Source organism: Lepisma saccharinum, chromosome 2, assembly GCF_977018435.1.
Source record: "Lepisma saccharinum chromosome 2, izLepSacc3.1, whole genome shotgun sequence".
Lineage (NCBI taxonomy): Eukaryota > Metazoa > Arthropoda > Insecta > Zygentoma > Lepismatidae > Lepisma > Lepisma saccharinum.
This window is the reverse complement of record NC_139230.1, coordinates 210,186,247-210,205,995: the sequence shown is the minus strand read 5'-3', so window position 1 is coordinate 210,205,995 and position 19,749 is coordinate 210,186,247. Positions and strand designations below refer to the sequence as shown.

At 39.0% G+C, this 19,749-nt stretch overlaps 1 protein-coding gene across 2 annotated transcripts in view; it reads left to right on the top strand.

Annotated features, from left to right (window-relative positions):
• Positions 1-19,749, top strand: part of LOC145984293 (cell adhesion molecule Dscam1-like) — an 875,949-nt gene that overhangs the window by 774,557 nt on the left and 81,643 nt on the right. The window contains exons 17-19 of one of the 2 annotated variants that reach the window (XM_083117934.1): positions 3,679-3,803; positions 7,768-7,824; positions 12,829-13,257. In XM_083117934.1, coding sequence (XP_082974060.1) covers positions 3,679-3,803; positions 7,768-7,824; positions 12,829-13,257 — 611 coding nt within the window. The remainder of the gene's footprint in view (positions 1-3,678; positions 3,804-7,767; positions 7,825-12,828; positions 13,258-19,749) is intronic. The other variant, XM_083117935.1, reaches the window with a different exon arrangement.

Sequence of the window (19,749 nt, the reverse complement as noted above, 5' to 3'; positions counted from 1 at the left end):
AGTTAAAATAAATAACTTTCTGAGTCTCTAGCACTTGTTATATTAAGGATGTCTTGCAAATTTCAATGAGGAAATTTTGGAAGTACAAATAAAAGAGAAGGAAATCTTAAAGATATTAAGGAAATTATAAAAAAATAATGTGATATGCATATAGATACACATGATGAAGTATTTATTTTAATTTGGTGAAACTAGAAAAAACAAACATAGTGAGACTCTACGAGATTAGAGAGACTATTGGCGAATTGCTACTAAGCATTCTAAACAATTCTGAATTGCTCGGATTGTGTGTACTAAGGATGGACGATCGATATTATAAGACAAAACAATCATGTTCGTACCAAAATTCGTAAAAATGAGTAAAGGGCACTTAATTTTAGCAAATAAAGTAAAATTTAACTTGTGTGTTGAAGAGAGCCGAAATATACATACTGAATGTGAATGCTGACAACAGAATTTGAGCTTAAAAGTGTCTAGTGAATAATTCTCGATTTCAAAGAAGATTTTAATATCTTTGTGTAAAGTTCTTTATTTATTATTAAATACTTCACTCAGTACATCACCGAGTGATGCTTGGAAGTACCTATTCAGGAAGTAACACTTGATGATTGTTATAAAAACAAGATCAAAATGAAACACCTCTGCATTTTGGCGAATTACGTCATTCATGAGGCAGTAAAATTAAAATAAATAAGGAAGGAAAGAGAATTCGAAGAGTTAACACCAAAATTTGTTAGCCCTGCAAACAAAAATGACAAAATATTTGAAACACAAACTTTTGGAGTGTAATATATTTCAAAAATATATTATATATAGAATGGTCGTGGCAAGAATAAATATGAGGCGAAATATAACTGTATTTTATGAATGTCGAACATTAAATTGTCACATATGGACCTATTGTGTAAGTTTATAGTTCACAAATATATTTTTGTAAAAAAATAGACTAAGGTGTTCATGTTGTGTTGGTTTTAGCTTATTACTAAAAACGTGACAATTGTTGAAACTAATATATGAAAGATATTTTTCCAAGGGGATTTTCGTTATTAAAAACATAACGCAAATATTCTTGATATTTATTGTTCATATGCCCACCTCAACGTAGATTAATTTTTATGCAATGATTGTGCATATTACATTGTTAGAATCATAATTCTTAGGATTTTGCAGTGATTTTTTTAATTTTTGTTATTAACGTAGCTTATCTTCCAAATTTGGCTAATCGCGACGATGAGGATGAGTGTTGAAATAGATGAAGGAACACTCACAAAGAATGGTGAGTGTTCCTTCGAACACCTGGATTCGAACCCTAGACCCCTGACGTCGTAGCGCGCTGTGCTAACCACTCCGCCACGGAGGTCGGATTTTGCAGTGAATTAAAAATGTTTCTCTGAATGAAAGCATTAAACTCTAATTTTAACAAATTAAGGTAAGCATTTGAAAATTAATTCCCTTTAAACTAATGGCTTTACTTACGTAACTTAAGTTGGAAGAAACACTAATTTTTAAGTCCTCACCACTTTGTCGTGGAAAACATATTTTTTTGTTTCGTGTTTCAAAATGATTTGAACGATTTCAACTTCTTATATTTTATTCATAAATGGTCAAACTAAGATGCAATTTCACACATACCTAGTGTAACTGTCCAGGTTTAACTGCCAATGGTTATCGCGAAGTTAACTCACAAATGCTCAATGTGAGCATCCTTCGTTAATCTGCAAACGGTAATTGTACGCTGCATCCCCAATCCATCGATGTGATGTGACAATCTCTCGTTAAGGAACTCCCTTACATTAGGGTGGAAGTGACATTGGGCTCCATCGAGCTGATAGATAAAGTCTGCACTGTCATGTGTCAGCTGTGGCATAAGTCAGGTCGTCAGCATGTTCAAGAACGTTTCACCAATTACGGCAGCCATTTTACAACTGGTCAGCCTGATATCCCGCTGGGACCGTTCCAAAAAAGAAACAAGAATGTGTTAAAATGTATTTCACGGCATATTTGATCGGTGATTATGTTTTATTGCTCATGGAAAGTGTTTTCATCGTTCAAATAATTTTGAAACACCCTGTATATAAACAACAATGGCGATATGCGAAAAAAAATTGCAAGCGAATCAAACCAATAAACAACCCTGTCTGACAAATTCTTAGGATTTGGAAATTTACACGCTCCTATGATCTGAAGCTCACCTAGACATATTGTTCGTTGTTAGATGAAACCTCAAAAAAACAAGGAATCGTTTGACATTGTACAAGCAGTACAATGAAATTTGAAAGGGTATGTGCACAATCGTTTCATTGCTTAAGAACATTACTTGGTGTTTTAATTAGTTTCATGGTCAGAAACCTTTAAGATGACATAATCATTAGAACAAAAGACGGGAAGGAGAGGAAACTATTGTAAATTCTGCTTTGTTCTCAATTCTCTTAGATGACTGTAGACAGGTCGTGTTAATACATGGCCAAAAAATGGACACGAAGCCCTGTCGGTGCGAGGGGAATTTTTTTTCAAAGCGTTAATGAAGCAACTGTTGAGAACAGGGGAAACTTTAATTTGCTTTTTTGAAAAACAACTTGCGCCGTTTCAAAGTTGAGAGCGTAAACATCATACTGGTTTTCAAAGACTGAAATAGATTTTCTCGTCATTCTTGTATCGCCACTTCCACAATTCTTTCTTCTTAATTGTTGTTCATTAGGGCTATACCCTGAATGCATAGAAGTTACTCCCTAATTGTTCAAGTGAAAATTTCATCTTGCTTTGAGTCATATATTAATATGGTATCGATCGTAATTAGTTTCTGCAATAACGTACAGTAAAGGTTATGATAGTGACTTGTGATCAAAATGTTCTGCATTTGCTTCAGTGGCGAATGATTTTTTTTAACTGTCAACCTTTCACCGTTGTATTCGTTGAAGATATATTGTTAGGTTTAGACATGTCTAACAGGAAGATTGCCCACTCTGCCCCCTAATCCTACATTACCCATGGTTTTACTACAAGCAGAGGTATGTCCACGCAATAAGAACATTTATTTCATATTCCAACTAAACAAGAAAGCACATAAATGAATGCAAAAATCTGCACAGCGGTTCTGACCTCTCACAAATATGCCTGAATGGAAAACTCATCTCACTTTGTCAGAGTTGTAAGCAAAGCGCGTCAAATAGCCAGGTTCTAATCCCGGTCTGAGCATGAGCTTTCTTTGTGAGTGTCCCTTCATCAATTTCATCATATCATCACTCATCCTCATCGTGATTTGCCAAAATTGGCAGAAAAGCGAAGTAAAATAAACCAAATCAATGAATGAATCATCTCACTCTGTAATAGTAATATTCTCGTTGTGTGACTTATTTAAATACTTTAACGTTTAACTGTTTTAAGCTATTGACTTACTCTCATTACTAGCCATTGAAATAGGAGAAAGGTCTAAATTGACTTAATGCCTGCGTTTAAGCTTTATCGTAAAATTTGAAGAACAAATTCCATTCCAATGAGTATATTTCATTACTGTTGTATATTACAACTTACTGCTAAAGATATATCTATATTAAATATTGCATACTAATAAATAGCATATGATCTTATTTTAAACATGTTCACATTTATTACTGTAGTAGTGTATTTTAGTTTTTTCAGGTGCAATTTTGTTATAATTAATTACTATTTTTATAACAGGGTATTGCCAAATGGAACCTTGTGGATACATGATGCTAGGTCCGAAGATCGAGGTTATTACCTTTGCCAAGCTAGCAACGGTATTGGAGCTGCCTTAAGCAAAGTACTTCATCTTACTGTCCATGGTAAGTAATGTAAATATGTTGTATATCACAAAATGGTTCTTAATTTTTGCTATTTTTAATTTTTCTAGTGTTAGCCTCAAAATTAGATGGTTTGGAAGATATTAAATGGTGCCACAAGGCCATTAAATTGCGATATTGAATGTTTTTCTTGTTTTCTTGTTTGTGTGTACCATTCCAATAATGGAGAGTCTCGTGAAAAGCCTGACGAAATGAATAACATGCAGTTATGCACAACTTATATAATTATATTTTTATTTACTCGGTCAGTTCTGAAAAACTCATTTTAAGATTGAAACTCCTTCTCCGGTGGAGATTAAATAGATATTACCTAGTACAAAAATTATACAGATTAGTATTAAAATTAGCAGGAGCAATGCCGGATCTACAAGCCGCAAAACCCTGCAGTGCGGGGGGGAGGGGGGCGGAGACAAGTAAGTCTTTAGGGGGCCTTCAGCCATTGGTATAGCAGAGGGTTCGTATATCCGTATGTAAAAAATAAACGTAGTTACTCAGGGACACAGAAACAAATACAATATATACAGGTAAAGGTAAAGTTAAAGTACCCTGTGCATATAGCACCGTGGCATGAAGGCACATTTAGGGTATGTGTGCCCCACATATTTTCGATGTCTGCCACCTTGGAGGTAATGTGATCAGCACCATGCTGTGGCCACCTTTACTCCCCCCCTCCCGCAGGTATCATTTGATTTGAGACTGGGTGGGCCCTAGAGCCGCTTTATGCAGAGACAAAGCCGGGAAAATTCCGAACTTAGAACACCCACCCCGGATTTCCCGCATGGCAATCAGATTACAATCAAATCAGTCTAGAATTTCAGGAGAAATGCAGTGTTGAAAATTTCTTCAACCTATCTTTAATCAGGAAAAAGTTACGACTGCATGATTGTAACACATGTATTATTTTTCAGGTGTGAGAAAACAGTATCATATATCACATCACCCCTTCTCATTCAAAAAATTTAAGTTGATTTCAATATGGCGGACGTCCGCTTGGAACACACCAATATGGTTCCCCCTAAGCCTAACCTGTTTCTATCATGACCATTTGTACCCAGCCTAACTCCTTTACTTTTTGTAGGGGGTGTAGGGGCTTTTGAATCACCCTCTAAGCCCTTACGTAAGTATATGTGACTTTGTCAACATGAGATCAAGAATTACACACCCACACTTACATTATATATATATATATATATATATATGTGTGTGTGTGTGTGTGTGTGTGTGTGTGTGTGTTTTATATATATATATATATATATATATATATGGGTCATTCCATGTCAAATCAGGCAGGAGTTGACCCTCATAGTCACAGATTTTGATGATATTTGGTACACAGCTTTGCTTTGCTCCAAAACCGATACTTGTGAAAATAATTTGTTGAAATATGATTATTACGAATTATATGAGGGTTGTTCAAAATGTCATTTTTGAGCAACATGCTCTTTTCAATTAAGTATATCTCGGGAAAGAACAAAGATACAGAAGCGTTCTTGAGCTCGTTGTAAAGAGGAAACACGGTTGCATGTTACGAAATGATCAAATGGTGAAACTTAGTAAATTTGAACACTTTGTTCAAATGTTCAAATTTCAAGTTTGAACAGCTCAAAACACCCCGAGCTCGACCCTGTGGCCGAGTGGTTAGCAAATCGCGCTGCGACGCCAAGGGTCCCGGGTTCGAATCCCGGTCGGGCTTGGTTGTTTGTGAATGTCCATTGATCAATTTCATCATTTCATCACTCATCCCCATCTTCGCAAATTAGCCAAGAGGCACAAAACGCGAAGTAAAATAAACTAAATCAAATCAAAATCAAAACACCCCGAATCGATTTTTCTCATTTTTGGATATTTTTAATTAACATCCTTCTTCTTCATACTGAGAAAGTTTTATCGATGTGTTTTTGATATAAGGGAGAAAAATGAAATTGAAATTTGTCCTGCATTAGCAATGAACTGAGCTGCAGCGTCCCTATGATGAGATTTTTCATTTTTGTGTTGCGCTAGAGGATATACGTATATACACTACCGACAAAAAGTTTAAGACCACCATGAAAAACGGCCAAAAAATCAGTATGGAGTGCTGTATGGAACCAACGGTTCCTGTCCAAGAAAGACGTGAAGATGATACACATGGAAAATGCAATGTAGTCTAGTTTGAACCTCGCAAGACGCGAAACCAATTTTTTTCCGAATGTGTAGCATGTGGTTGGCAAAATGGAAAGTGACAAAACACGTTGCTGAAGCTGGCAACATTGCAGCTGTGTGCATGAAACCGGTCAGTAAGGTAGCCAGACTCATGCGCATCCTTATCAGTGGCTCAGGGTCAGTTGCTGTTCATGCAGGTGACATTGCGAGCCCATTATTGTGTGTGAGGTGTGCAAGGTAAGTGGAGCTGTGTGAAATGGCCCGTCATCGTGGGGAACAGGAGATTTCGGTTGAAAAGCATGCTGTGATATGTGCATTGAAAGATGAAGGTTATTCGAAATGCGAGATAGCAAGAAAACTGAATATTTCCAAGACTGTTGTTCATTGTGCATTGGACAGATACCGTAAAACCAACAGTCATGCTGACCGTGCACGTAGTGGAAGAGCTCGTGTAACGTCTGCAGCTGCCGATAGATATATTACAGTAACTAGCAAACGGAACAGGCGCCTAACAGCACCAGTCATCGCTGCTTCCCTGAATAACAACAGAATGACGCCTGTGTCTGCGTCAACGGTGAAGAATAGGTTGCGTGAAGAAGGGCTGCATGGTAAAGTATCTGCTAGAAAGCCATTGTTACGACGTGTGAACAAGACGAAACGATTGGCTTGGTCTAAAATGCACCAAGGTTGGACTGTGGATAACTGGAAACGGGTACTCTGGACCGACGAATCCAACTATGAATTATATGGCAGCAATAGGTGAACTTTTGTGTGTCGAAAGGTCGGCGAGAGAATGAAAGAAGAGTGTCTTGTTGCCACAGTGAAACATGCGGGTGGAAGTGTAATGGTGTGGGGATGTTTTGCCGGAAACCAGATGGGGGACCTTCATAAAATTCAGGGAACATTGGTAAAAGAGGGTATCATCAGATATTGGTGCACTATGCCATCCCCTCTGGTCGTCATCATGTTGGTAATGGGTTTATTTTTCAACAAGATAATGATCCCAAATATACATCCAAATTGTGCACGCGGTATTTGGAACGCAAGGCAACATCAGGGGCATTAGTTCTCATGACGTGGCCACCACAGTCTGCTGATCTTTCACTAATTGAACTACTATGGGACCAAATTGATAGGGACATCAGGAAGAAGTTACCCAGCAACACTGAACAGCTATGGGAATTCATCAACAGTACCTGGCGTAACATTCAACCATCCTATCTGGACAAACTATTGGAGTATTTGCGCTGCTGTCATTAAGGCCCATGGTGGACATATTGATGAAAGCAAAATATGAGGTGACATTAGTATGTATAGTGGATGTACCTACGGTATGTTTGTATTGTGCATTGCCAAGCAGACTCTTACATCTGTTTCTTGTGCATTAATTACGAAATACATTCATTTCTACTGATTTTTGGCACTTTTTCCTGGTGGTCTTAAACTTATTGTCGGTAGTGTACTTACTGTTCAGGGACAGATGATATTCCTCTTGATAATTGGCTTCATTTTGTGCTTTTATTGCTAATTTATACGTTACTGTTTTCATATTTTTAGCCGCATGCTAGGACATATTTTCTGAGTTCTCTTGAAATTTTGAATATTTAGACGATTTAATTTCAATTTCACATTAAACTGTTCCCAGAATCATTTTCAGAATTACGTGTCAATTAATGACATCGTCCAAGATAGCACAAGATGCTTGTAACGTTTATGCCAAGTTACAGTGTCAGATTACACACCTAGCACTTCATCACCATATACTGTTTTAAATCAACTAGTTCTTGGTTTTTCCCCCTTCCAGGTTCAAATTTATCTACACCAAACAAATGTGTCTGTGTGTCGAATAAAATGGTCACAGGTAAGCTGTATATGTCCATATTTTTACTTTGTACGAGATGGTTAGTCAGTGGCATGCCAATGGATTGTTAATGGGCTTATACCCTTCTTCTCTATTGCTTCAGATATTCTAAAAATAATAACGTTTCATCAATTAAAACTGTATTAAATTGTCTGATATAAGTTATTAATCACTATAACAGTCGCCTCTGCAGCCGAGCGCGTGAAGTGCTCGAGTCACTATCTAGACACTGGAGGTTCTCGAGTGGCATCCAGAGTATGAAGTTTGTTCTCTCATCCGTTTCATATAATCATCATTCTGTGACAGAGCGCGTCAAGTGACAGACTTACCATCTCGATACCGAAGGGTCTAGGTTCGAATCATCGACATAAATGCTCCGTTGTGACTTTGCCTTCATCAATTTAATTTAATGATATTTTATCCTCATCGCCGCGATTAGCTACAAGTGACAGAAACTCAGTATAAGGTAAAAATGCTATTTAAGTATCAAAATACAGAAAACATTCAGTACTTCTCTTCAATTCTATTATTTCAAACATTCTCCACATTCTGCATTTTTCTAAAATGAATCTATGAAGAAAGATTTGAAATGAATTCCATGTCCACTTCCATTACCAATGCATATTGATCATCGTTGTTCCATGTCATCACCTATAATAGAGATTGACACTTGCATACCTATTGATTTTTAAGCAACCACTCGCCCCTTCTCTCTATTAACCGATAGAAGCAAAATTGACAATTATTTTCCGAGAACGGACTGGTCATAATTGCCTACATGAAGACAAAGAGTGGTTCTTTTACACATAACTCATTGAAATACTTGAATTGCACAAAAATATTACAAACATTGTTTAGAATCTCCGACGATTTTAATTTTAATTTCTTATCTAAAAATTCCCAAATCGGCCCATGTTTGTCGCATTGCTCGCAACGAAAAAATCACATTTTTTCCACTTCTGGCACTATGTACCGATGTTCCTGGGTCGGCCCGAGTCCCACCACTCAGACAACCTTGCGGGTGGATCCCCCTGAATCGCCGTTGGTTTTGAATTTTTGTCGCTCACCGTTCCCAAGATCACCTTAACGCCTGGTACTTTCACGGGCCCCTGGTGCAGCGACCGGAGCTCTAACGCCAGATATTTCTTGCGCGACAGAAATTTGGATCTACTTTGCGAAAATCTGTTTTGATTCCCTTTTTCTCTCGAAACGTCGACATGAGAAATCTTCCAAAACTCGCGTTTACTGTTTCCTTTATTCTTGTATTACATTTCCACCTTCCTTTACGGAGTCGGGGCTATAATTGAAGATCGAAACAAAAGTTCTTTTCAAAAACATTATCTATTTCTATATTAAATGACCATGCACATTGTTGAGATTGCAAACCTTTATTACTGTAGGAAATTTCTGAATATATTAAGAGACCTGACCACGGCTTTATTAATCCCCGATGTTGATGTAATACAATCTAACATTGATAACATTGCATTCTTATGTTTCATGCTGATATAGGAATGAGATTTAATTTATGTAAACACGCTGGTTACATCACAGAGCTTGAACGTGAACTCACTTTTCGATATTAACTTAGTTCCTAGATTTTTCTCCCATTGTAAAAGCCAGGTGTTGACAATATCGAGAAGATAAAAGCCAAATACCCATCCACTACTCCCCACTGAGCAGGACCCTTTCGATCAATATTCAAATGTAGGCTTCTGCTCGCCCAAGCTTTCAGCCGTATTTTTCTTTCATCATCTTTGCTATTTTTTCTTTCAAAGAACTTAGCTTTATTTCTTGATCGTTCGGTTGTGAAAACTGAAGTTTTAATAAAAAGGTTTTTTTTTGTACATAGAGGCTTTTGATAAATAAGAAAATTGCATGCATAGCGCACAAAGCGTGGAAAGCTTTTGAACTTCTGTGGTGTGATGTTAATTCTAGTGGTCTTTCAGTGTGACCGAAAGTATTGCGGCAAAAAGAGTTGATTTTAAGAAGGAATGGCGTTAGTTTGTACGTTCATAACATACTCACACTGCTTTGTAAAACTGAATGTGTGTATATTCGATCAGTGACGTGCTCATGAATTTCAAAAGGGAGGTTTGATAATCGGAATGAAGGGATTATGACAGTGGACAGTGGCTCTATTTGACCATCTTTTCATTTATAAGATGTGGGCCAGGAGGGGTTATAATGACCTCTGAGCACGCCACTGTATTCTATAATGCACGGTGTATTGTAATCAGACTAATAACTTAATGCAAGGCCCTTATTGAGGCATTCTTTCTGATATGAGATGCGTGTGTGGGGGGTACGTGTGTGTGTGTGTGTGTGTGTGTGTGTGTGTGTGTGTGTGTGTGTGTGTGTGTGTTTGATTGAGAGGGTGCGTATAAAAGATCCGTTTGTATACGTAACATAATCCTCTATCATTTCTTGAAAAAGTGAAACGTGACAGAGTTACTGATAGCCAAAATGAAAATTGAAAAAACACTAACTATTAACTTTTTAAAAAGTTTGTTGGAGATCTTATATTTTGAAGCAATTACAAAAGTGTTAATTATCAGGGTCAGTCAATAAAGAATGAGAATGAACTCATTACTCGCTATTAAATAGTTTGAACGGATAAGGATATTATGCACGACTATAGCTTTTTTCAGTTCTTACGGCGGGCGCTCTAGAGGCTGGCAGGGGAAGTGGGGAGCGGGGATTACGCAACAGACCAACCAGACAACAGCAGTGGCGCCGAGAGAAACGACGCGGCCGGAAAAAGCACTACGTGAAACTCGTTCTACAGGCTGCTACGTTTATTATCGTGCTGGATTGGTCGCTTCCCCGCTCCCTACTTCCCCTGCCAGCTTCTAGAGCGGCTCCCGTAAGAACTGAAAAGAGTTATAGTATGGATGTGGACAAATCACCTTGGAAAATGTGAATCTCTCTCTCTCTCTCTCTCTCTCTCTCTCTCTCTCTCTCTCTCTCTCTCTCTCTCTCTCTCTCTCTCTCTCTCTCTCCCTCCCCCTCTCTCCATCTTCCTTTCTTAATCTGTTTCTCTATCTCATTCTTTCTATCTGCTTATTCTTCTTTATCTATCTCTTTCCTTCTTTCTATTTTCCTTACTCTAATTTTCTTCTTCTCCTGTTTCTCTATCGTTCTGTCATTCTCTATCTGTCTTTTTCGTTACTGTATTAGGTAAGGTAAAGTTCCCCGTGCGTATAGCACCGTACCATGCAGGCCCACTTTGGGAAAGTGGGGGTAGGGCCACACACATTCTAGATCTCGGCAATTTTTGAGGTGATGTGATCAACACCACGCCCCGGCCGCCTTTACCCCCCCGGTACCCATTGATTTGAGGCTGGGTGAGCCCAGAGCCGCTTTATGCTGTGCGAAGGCCGGAAAAATCTTACATCACCCAGCCCGAGTCTGCCGCTTGGCAGTCAGACGCCGGTGTTGATATATTTCACGAAGTAATAATTCATGTTTCCCATTTCCCCGTGTGAAGCCACAATGGTTCCGTCGATAGGGTGTCTGACTGCCACGCGGAAGATCCTAGGGGGTAGAGGCGACCAGAGAATGATGCTGATTACATCACCTCTACAAGTGAGGACCTACCTCCACACCCCCTATGTGGCTTCTTGGCACCGTGTAATAAGCACGTGGTAACTTTACTTATCTCGCCGGTTATTTCTCGCTCACTTGCAGACTCCTTTGTAAATGAAGAGCTAGCACTGAAGGTCACCCTCCCCCCCAGTCACCCTCTAAATCAAGTGACACATGCACGAATTTGAATATTAAGTTCAGTCCGTGTTTGGAAGTAACAGTTACATTTTTAAGGGGAAGAGAGAAACATTTATTTTTATTTTTTTAAAAATCCCGGGGCAGGTGATCTGGACCAGGAACTTTTCCATTCCTTTTTCGGGGCGGCTCTGAGGCCCACCCAGCCTCGTAAATGGGTACCTGGAAGCTACCCTAGCAGAAAAGGAGGCCGGGTGTGATTCTGATCACTAGGGATAGGATTTTTATGACCTAAAAATCACCAAAATACGCAAAATTAAATATGCTCTTACGACCTAAAATTTTACAAAATATGCACTATAATTTTAAAAAATATGCCCTTATATCTAGACTGTTTCAAACATCAATATCCAACTTATGCTGAAATATTTTCATATATATACTATTTTTAGTTTACTTTATGGGCCCTGATGAGTTGAAATGCACAATGAATGTTTTCTGTAAATTTTCAATCGAAAATGAAAAGATTTTGCTGCAGTCAAAAAGAAAACAACTCTCGAGTGAACATGGGAGTAAGAACGAATTCACTTGGAAAATGACTATATTTCTTGAAAAAGCGAAAATATGCTGAATATGACCGAAAATCCATCAAAATATGCTTTATCACGTAGAAATGGCCAAATATGCCAAAATATGCCCTTAAATAGCACTTTAATTCAATTAGTTTCTTCACAATATAATTTCTATATATTTATGGAAAACATCACCCTTACCAAAAAAATATGCTAAGTCATGAAAATCCTAGCCCTACTGATCACATTAACCCAACTATTGCCCAGATTATGAATATGTGGAGCTCTACCTCCACATTACCCCATATGCCTTTATGGCATGTGTGCACATGCTCAGGGGTATCTTTACCTTTTCACATTTAAAAGAAAATCTTTGTTTATTTTGTTGTAATAATATTAATATCTGAAGACTTGTTTTGTGCACCAGAGACATAAATAAAACACAATTAAGTCTCCACATATTTATTTCGTTATAATTAATGTTCATCGCTTGTGTGTATTTGTTTGGAAAAAAAAAATCAGCAGAAAGTAACTGTAAAAGTAGCTTAATTACTTTTCAAGTTCCAGTAACTGTAACTGGATTACTTTTTAAAATGACATATAGTAATTTTTCGAACACTAGCAATTTTAACTATAGTTCAGTTACTTTCATAAAGTAATTTTCCGAACACTGAGTTATAATTTAAATATTGCCATTCTTGTTTTTCAGTGCCTGCCAGATTTGCTATTTCTTCCAAAAATGTCACCGTTACAAGAGGCGAGGTAGCAACATTGGAGTGTGTGGCAGAAGGCGACAAGCCTATCACCATCATTTGGTACCGAGAAGGACGCAGGTTCGACCCAGCCCGACACCCGAGAACGAGTCTGAAGGAAGAGAACTTAGAGCAGGGGTTGAAGTCCCGCCTGACCCTCAGACACATCCATCGCAACGACTCCACCGCCTTCGCTTGCCAGGCCACCAACGCCTATGGCAGCGACAGAACGGAATTGCACCTCATGATGCAGGAGTCTCCTGAAGCTCCTAGGAACGTGCGAGTGATCCACTACTCCAGTCGAACGGTCAACCTTACTTGGGATGCCCCGTATGATGGAAACAGCCCAATTACGTCCTATATTGTACAGTACAAAAATGCATCAGGTAACTTCAAAGTACTTTTTCATATTTTACTACAAACCTAGCTCAAAAAGAATATATTACCATAGTTCAGAATTTATTTATGTATAAATAAATTCAATTATAACACTTGAACGAACAGTTCTTTACAAAGTTTTTACTATACTCGTTTTAAATTCAACTATACTCTGTCTCGGCTATCTCTGGAGCAAAGCCGCGCATAGAATCAGAGAAGGGGGGGTCGAGTGGGAGGAGAGATGCAGTACACGCTTCTGCGAAGGTTTGTAACTGCAGTCGCTCCCGCCTCCACGCAATCCCATTACCTCTCACGTGTTCATTGGTGGAGCCGTCTCGCGTCACTACTTGCAGAGACTTGTTTTCGTTCGCTTGCTCCAGAGATTACCGGGACAGATATGGGGGGACTGTGAACGATATATACAGATTTTGTTACATATGTTCATACAGAAGGCATAAAATAAGTGGAACTGATTTAAGAATTTATGTTAGAAGAACTAGCTGAAACTGTCTTAAACACATGACAAAATTAAATATCACAGTTTCTTTTCGAAAGTATGAAAGGATTTGATTGATTGAAATGAAAATTGTGGGTACTTCAGCTCTTAGACTATTTGCAACAACATAGTGTTATACGTGGCCAAACCCCTTACCATAGCTAAAATCAACACGTCTCCCTGAGAAATAAAATCTCCATACCCATGTTAAAAGCTCAGGCTCTAAAGGGCCACTCGGCACATGTTAAGGACAAATCATGACAAGACGCAACCCCACAGAGGATTATACTGGCTGTAGGTCCAGACGCCAGAACCTCGTTGGCCTACACAAATGCAGTTTATAGGGGTATACTGCGTGGACGAGACTTTGACATTTGGGTGCCTTCCGAGAAGGTCATCCATCCCTGCTATGAAAAGAGAAAGGATGAACAACTAAGCTGCACTCCCAATTAATTATCATTACGAAAGCTACATTACGAACTTCTCGCATTTCATGAAATAGTTTTGGAGCTGAACAAAGATGAAATCTATGTTCAACAAGTGTACACTCCGGGAAATTCTTAATTTATTTAATATCAAAATACACACACACAAAGAACTAAATTAATAATTCTGTGAATGTTAGTGACAATAGTTCATTGTCTAGTACATTAAACTATATTTAATCTACCATTTCGTTTCTAGAGAACACATCTTCGTTTATCTTCAGGTGAAATTTATTTTGCCGGTGGTGGGAATCGAACCCACGACAGACCTGTGATTTTTAAAATAAATCCGTTGCTCTAACCGACTACTCTACTCTACTACTACTTGGGGGATGCTGTGGAGTAACTGGTTAGAGCAATAGATTTATATATTCCCAACACCGGCAAAAGAAATTTCACCTGAAGCCTAGAGAAGAGATGCTCTCTCGAAACTAGGGTTAGAATAAGTATAGTTTAAAGCAATAGACAATGCCCAATTAACATTGCATGCTAAAGAACTAAACTAATATTACATTGAAAACTGGAAGACAACCATAGGAGTCTCTCCACTTCTGCTCTTGACCGGCCTTATTGATTTCCTTATGCTTGTTTCCTTTTTGCCTCTTGGCTGTTTTCATGATCGATCCTTCTTGTTGTTTCATATCCTCTGTTTTCTATTCATCCTTCCCGTGCAAGTCTTCAGTTTTTAATTTTCTTTTATAAATCCCGTGACTTCAGATGGAAATTACGTCAAGAATTATTTTCAAAAGAACAATTATGTTTCCCATTTTCAGTGTTTTTTTATACTTTTGCTTCAGTAGCATTATCCCGTACTACCACTGGTGAGGATCAGGCAAAATAGTCCTCTAGATGCGGCGTCGAAAGGAGCGGTGAGGAGTTTTCCCCAATGGCTCATATATGATATTTGATATTTAAGTGTATGGAAATGATTGATATTGACGTATAATACTGCATTTTCCCGCTCCAATAATTCAAAGCTATGTATGTTCTTATGATCGTACTTCCTATTGCAATTGACTTGTGATTGCACTAAACACGCCTTCAAGTCAATATTCACATCTCAGTTAAATAGCATATAGCGGTTCGGATCCCACTTTAAACTCTAGGTCCAGACACGATTTGCCTTTCTGTCCATAAAGAGAATTTAAAAACAAACTCAATCAATCAAATTTTGAATTGAGTCGAACCCGAGTCTTTTCTGTTCTGTGAGTCTCCCTTCATCATATCATCACTCATCCTTATCGTTGCGATTAACCAAAGTGGCAGAAAAGCGACGCTAAATAATAAGAATCAAATCAAATAAAACAGCACACACTTTAAATGTATATCTGTGCAAAATGGACACCATACCATGTACTTCCTACTTTCAGTCGTATTTTATATTTGAAGTTACCTATATAAAGTATCCTGTATGTACAGTCACGGACAGGTTTGAGTTGCAACAGCCCCATAGACTTTTTGTGGTCCCGTTACAACCCAGAAGTGTACTTTACTGTACGAGTACCAGTGCGGTTCGAAAGCAAGAGAAAATGGAAGAATATTTCACTTCCGACGGAGAACGTGCCCTTTGGGGGGCGGATACTACATTAATTCCCGAACCTAAAACGTCCCAGACCCCAAGTTTTTAGGCCCTAGTTTGTCTGTAATGGCGTCTTCAAAATGGCGGTCATGACGAAGATTCTAAACCTGAAACCTCTTAGTTTATTGCAGTTATTTATCATTCATGACATCAATTTTCACCTAATTTTCAGTTTATAACTGTATTATGATAATAAGAAATTAGAAAGACCAACTTAATCAAATAATATTAGATATGGCGGCCAATATGGCCGAGAAGAGTCTAAAAATAACCCTTTAAGCTATTTGATCATATTTTGGATCAAACCTTATGTTTTGGATGTGCCAGAACTCAACAGTAGCATTAAAACTAGTGTCGAACTAAGCCCATGAAATAATAATAGTTTAATTTTTCACAAGCTGTATATGTGCAGGGTGTTTCAAAGGTCTTGACACCATAGGACAAGTGGGTTATTAGTGCAGATGGCAAAAAATGGAAAGAGGGGAAAGTTGTTGAAAATGTGAGGTTTTCAATATAATGTGCTTGAATTTTCAACCTAGCATGCACCGTTGAGGCTTTTCTCTGGTACGAGCCTCAATGAGAACTGACATTGCCTTGTTGGCACATGCTTCGTCCTTAAGGGGGCATTTGAATTATCGCAACACCGTACTGTACTCGGTGAATTTAGAATGACGACGCACAATTAGAGACATAAGAAGTGTGTGTGTGTGTGTGTGTGTGTGTGTGTGTACAGAAACATATACGCACAAGCACACAATTACAAAACCTGTAATTGTGGCTAATGTTATCTGAAATAGAGGTTGTTCATTAGGGCATAGTGCTATGAACAAAGGATAAAATCTCGAAACGAAAGGGGTCTTAATTTTTCTCTTCTAATCAGGGTAGATCACCACTAAAACATATTTGCGCTCAGACATCATCTTCTGCTGGCGCAAACCGGAAACACCAACAATAATGACGATTAAGAGGATAACGGTTCACGGAGACTTCGCCTTCGGTGCCCTTGGTTCGCCGTATCAAGTAAGTTGTGTGTGTCTCAATGAATAAGGAAAGACATCTGGTACCGTTCATGGAAAGGAAGGGAGCAGTGGAGTGGACCAAAACCAGCAGGAAAAAAATGTAATGATTCGTGTGTTACGGGTTGCAATCTACCGTCATAACGCTGCTTCTCTTTCAGACGTTTCTGGCACACACCCATAGGACCAGTGGCACGCACGGATGGAGTCGATATCCATATCCAATTTTTAGTACCATTTTTGGAGATACTCTGGACAACTGGGAGACCTTAACCTCTGCTGGTTTCGCTATCTTTCCTTGTCCCAACACCTTGCTTCTCTGAAGTAACTTCGATGAGGAGCCCTCCACCGTCACTATCCGGTGCTCCTATAGGGCTGCTGTCACGGCGGCTACTGGGTCTATGTTGCTGATGGAGTACATGGTACCTCCCTCGCCGCTGCAACAATTTTCGTTTTTATTTTGTCTTCTCCGCGTAGAGTGAACGGAGTGTTGATCATCTACACCTTCATCGTCCGAAATGGCAGTGACTTCGTGGACGTCCTAAGAAGAGAGGTACTTTCGGTTGATAAATACGAGTACACGTATTTTTAATTTCTTTGTTTCTCTCTCACGATACCTTGCAGTGCCATCAAGTTCTTCTGGATGGTCTTAGCATTTGTTCCTATCATGTGCAGTAGTGTATTGGATCTCTGACCTTAAAAGAAGTCACACTCTATTTTCAGAATTTTCGCGGCACACTGGCACCTAGTATAGTTCTCACATTTGCATGACGAAGTGTAAAGAACCTCCTCTCTCTAGCCGTTTAAAATGACTTTCTTCCGAAACTGTTTCATATTCTGGAGCCCCAATTCTGGTAGTTTAACTTCCCCAAAATTTTCTCAGTTTGTCATGCATTTTCTTCGGAAGCTGGCGGATTCTTCCATTTCTGACTGTGGAAATGGATACTCTGACCCACAATTTCTTGTTATCTTCTAGAAGAAGCTCTGTCACGTCACTAAACGGCGGTTTCCTCCCTTCGACAACTACATCTTGTCTGTGCTGAAGGTAACGTCTCATCACCTCTGCTTCCCTCGGAAGATGAGAGCTTGCTAATGGTGATGAATCGCCCAAGAATGGACATCGACTTTTGATTTTTATTTTAAAGTCCGGTTTATGCACAGCTATAGCATGCAGTTTAACTTAGGTGCGAACCACTATGTGCCTCCGAAGAAAATGCATGACAAACAGATAATCTTGGGGAAGTTAAGCTACCTGAATTGGAGCTCCGTCGTGACAACATGCCTATAGGACCACCGGGCAGTGACGGTGGAGGGCTCCTCATCGAAGTTACTTCAGAGAAGCAAGGTGTTGGGACAAGGAAAGATAGCGAAACCAGCAGAGGTTAAGGTCTCCCAGTTGTCCAGAGTATCTCCAAAAATGGTACTAAAAATTGGATATGGATATCGACTCCATCCGTGCGTGCCACTGGCCCTATGGGTGTGTGCCAGAAACGTCTGGAAGAGAAGCAGCGTTATGACGGTAGATTGCAACCCGTAACACACGAATCATTACATTTTTTTCCTGCTGGTTTTGGTCCACTCCACTGCTCCCTTCCTTTCCATGAACGGTACCAGATGTCTTTCCTTATTCATTGAGACACACACAACTTACTTGATACGGCGAACCAAGGGCACCGAAGGCGAAGTCTCCGTGAACCGTTATCCTCTTAATCGTCATTATTGTTGGTGTTTCCGGTTTGCGCCAGCAGAAGATGATGTCTGAGCGCAAATATGTTTTAGTGGTGATCTACCCTGATTAGAAGAGAAAAATTAAGACCCCTTTCGTTTCGAGATTTTATCCTTTGTTCATAGCACTATGCCCTAATGAACAACCTCTATTTCAGATAACATTAGCCACAATTACAGGTTTTGTAATTGTGTGCTTGTGCGTATATGTTTCTGTACACACACACACACACACACACACACACACACTTCTTATGTCTCTAATTGTGCGTCGTCATTCTAAATTCACCGAGTACAGTACGGTGTTGCGATAATTCAAATGCCCCCTTAAGGACGAAGCATGTGCCAACAAGGCAATGTCAGTTCTCATTGAGGCTCGTACCAGAGAAAAGCCTCAACGGTGCATGCTAGGTTGAAAATTCAAGCACATTATATTGAAAACCTCACATTTTCAACAACTTTCCCCTCTTTCCATTTTTTGCCATCTGCACTAATAACCCACTTGTCCTATGGTGTCAAGACCTTTGAAACACCCTGCACATATACAGCTTGTGAAAAATTAAACTATTATTATTTCATGGGCTTAGTTCGACACTAGTTTTAATGCTACTGTTGAGTTCTGGCACATCCAAAACATAAGGTTTGATCCAAAATATGATCAAATAGCTTAAAGGGTTATTTTTAGACTCTTCTCGGCCATATTGGCCGCCATATCTAATATTATTTGATTAAGTTGGTCTTTCTAATTTCTTATTATCATAATACAGTTATAAACTGAAAATTAGGTGAAAATTGATGTCATGAATGATAAATAACTGCAATAAACTAAGAGGTTTCAGGTTTAGAATCTTCGTCATGACCGCCATTTTGAAGACGCCATTACAGACAAACGAGGGCTTAAAAACTTGGGGTCTGGGACGTTTTAGATTCGGGAATTAATGTAGTTTCCGCCCCCCAAAGGGCACGTTCTTCGCCGGAAGTGAAATATTTTCCGGCTTTCCGAACGCACTATACAAACAATACCCATTAAGCCCAGTAGCGGCTTCTACCTATTCGCACACTCGCATGTGCACACCCAAATAAATATGTATTGCAAATATTTTTTCTTATAGTTATTCATTGAACACCATCTCCTTCAAAACATAGAATGTTCCCACGTCACTTCACCTGCTTCGCTTCATCAGACCTAGGCCTCCGTC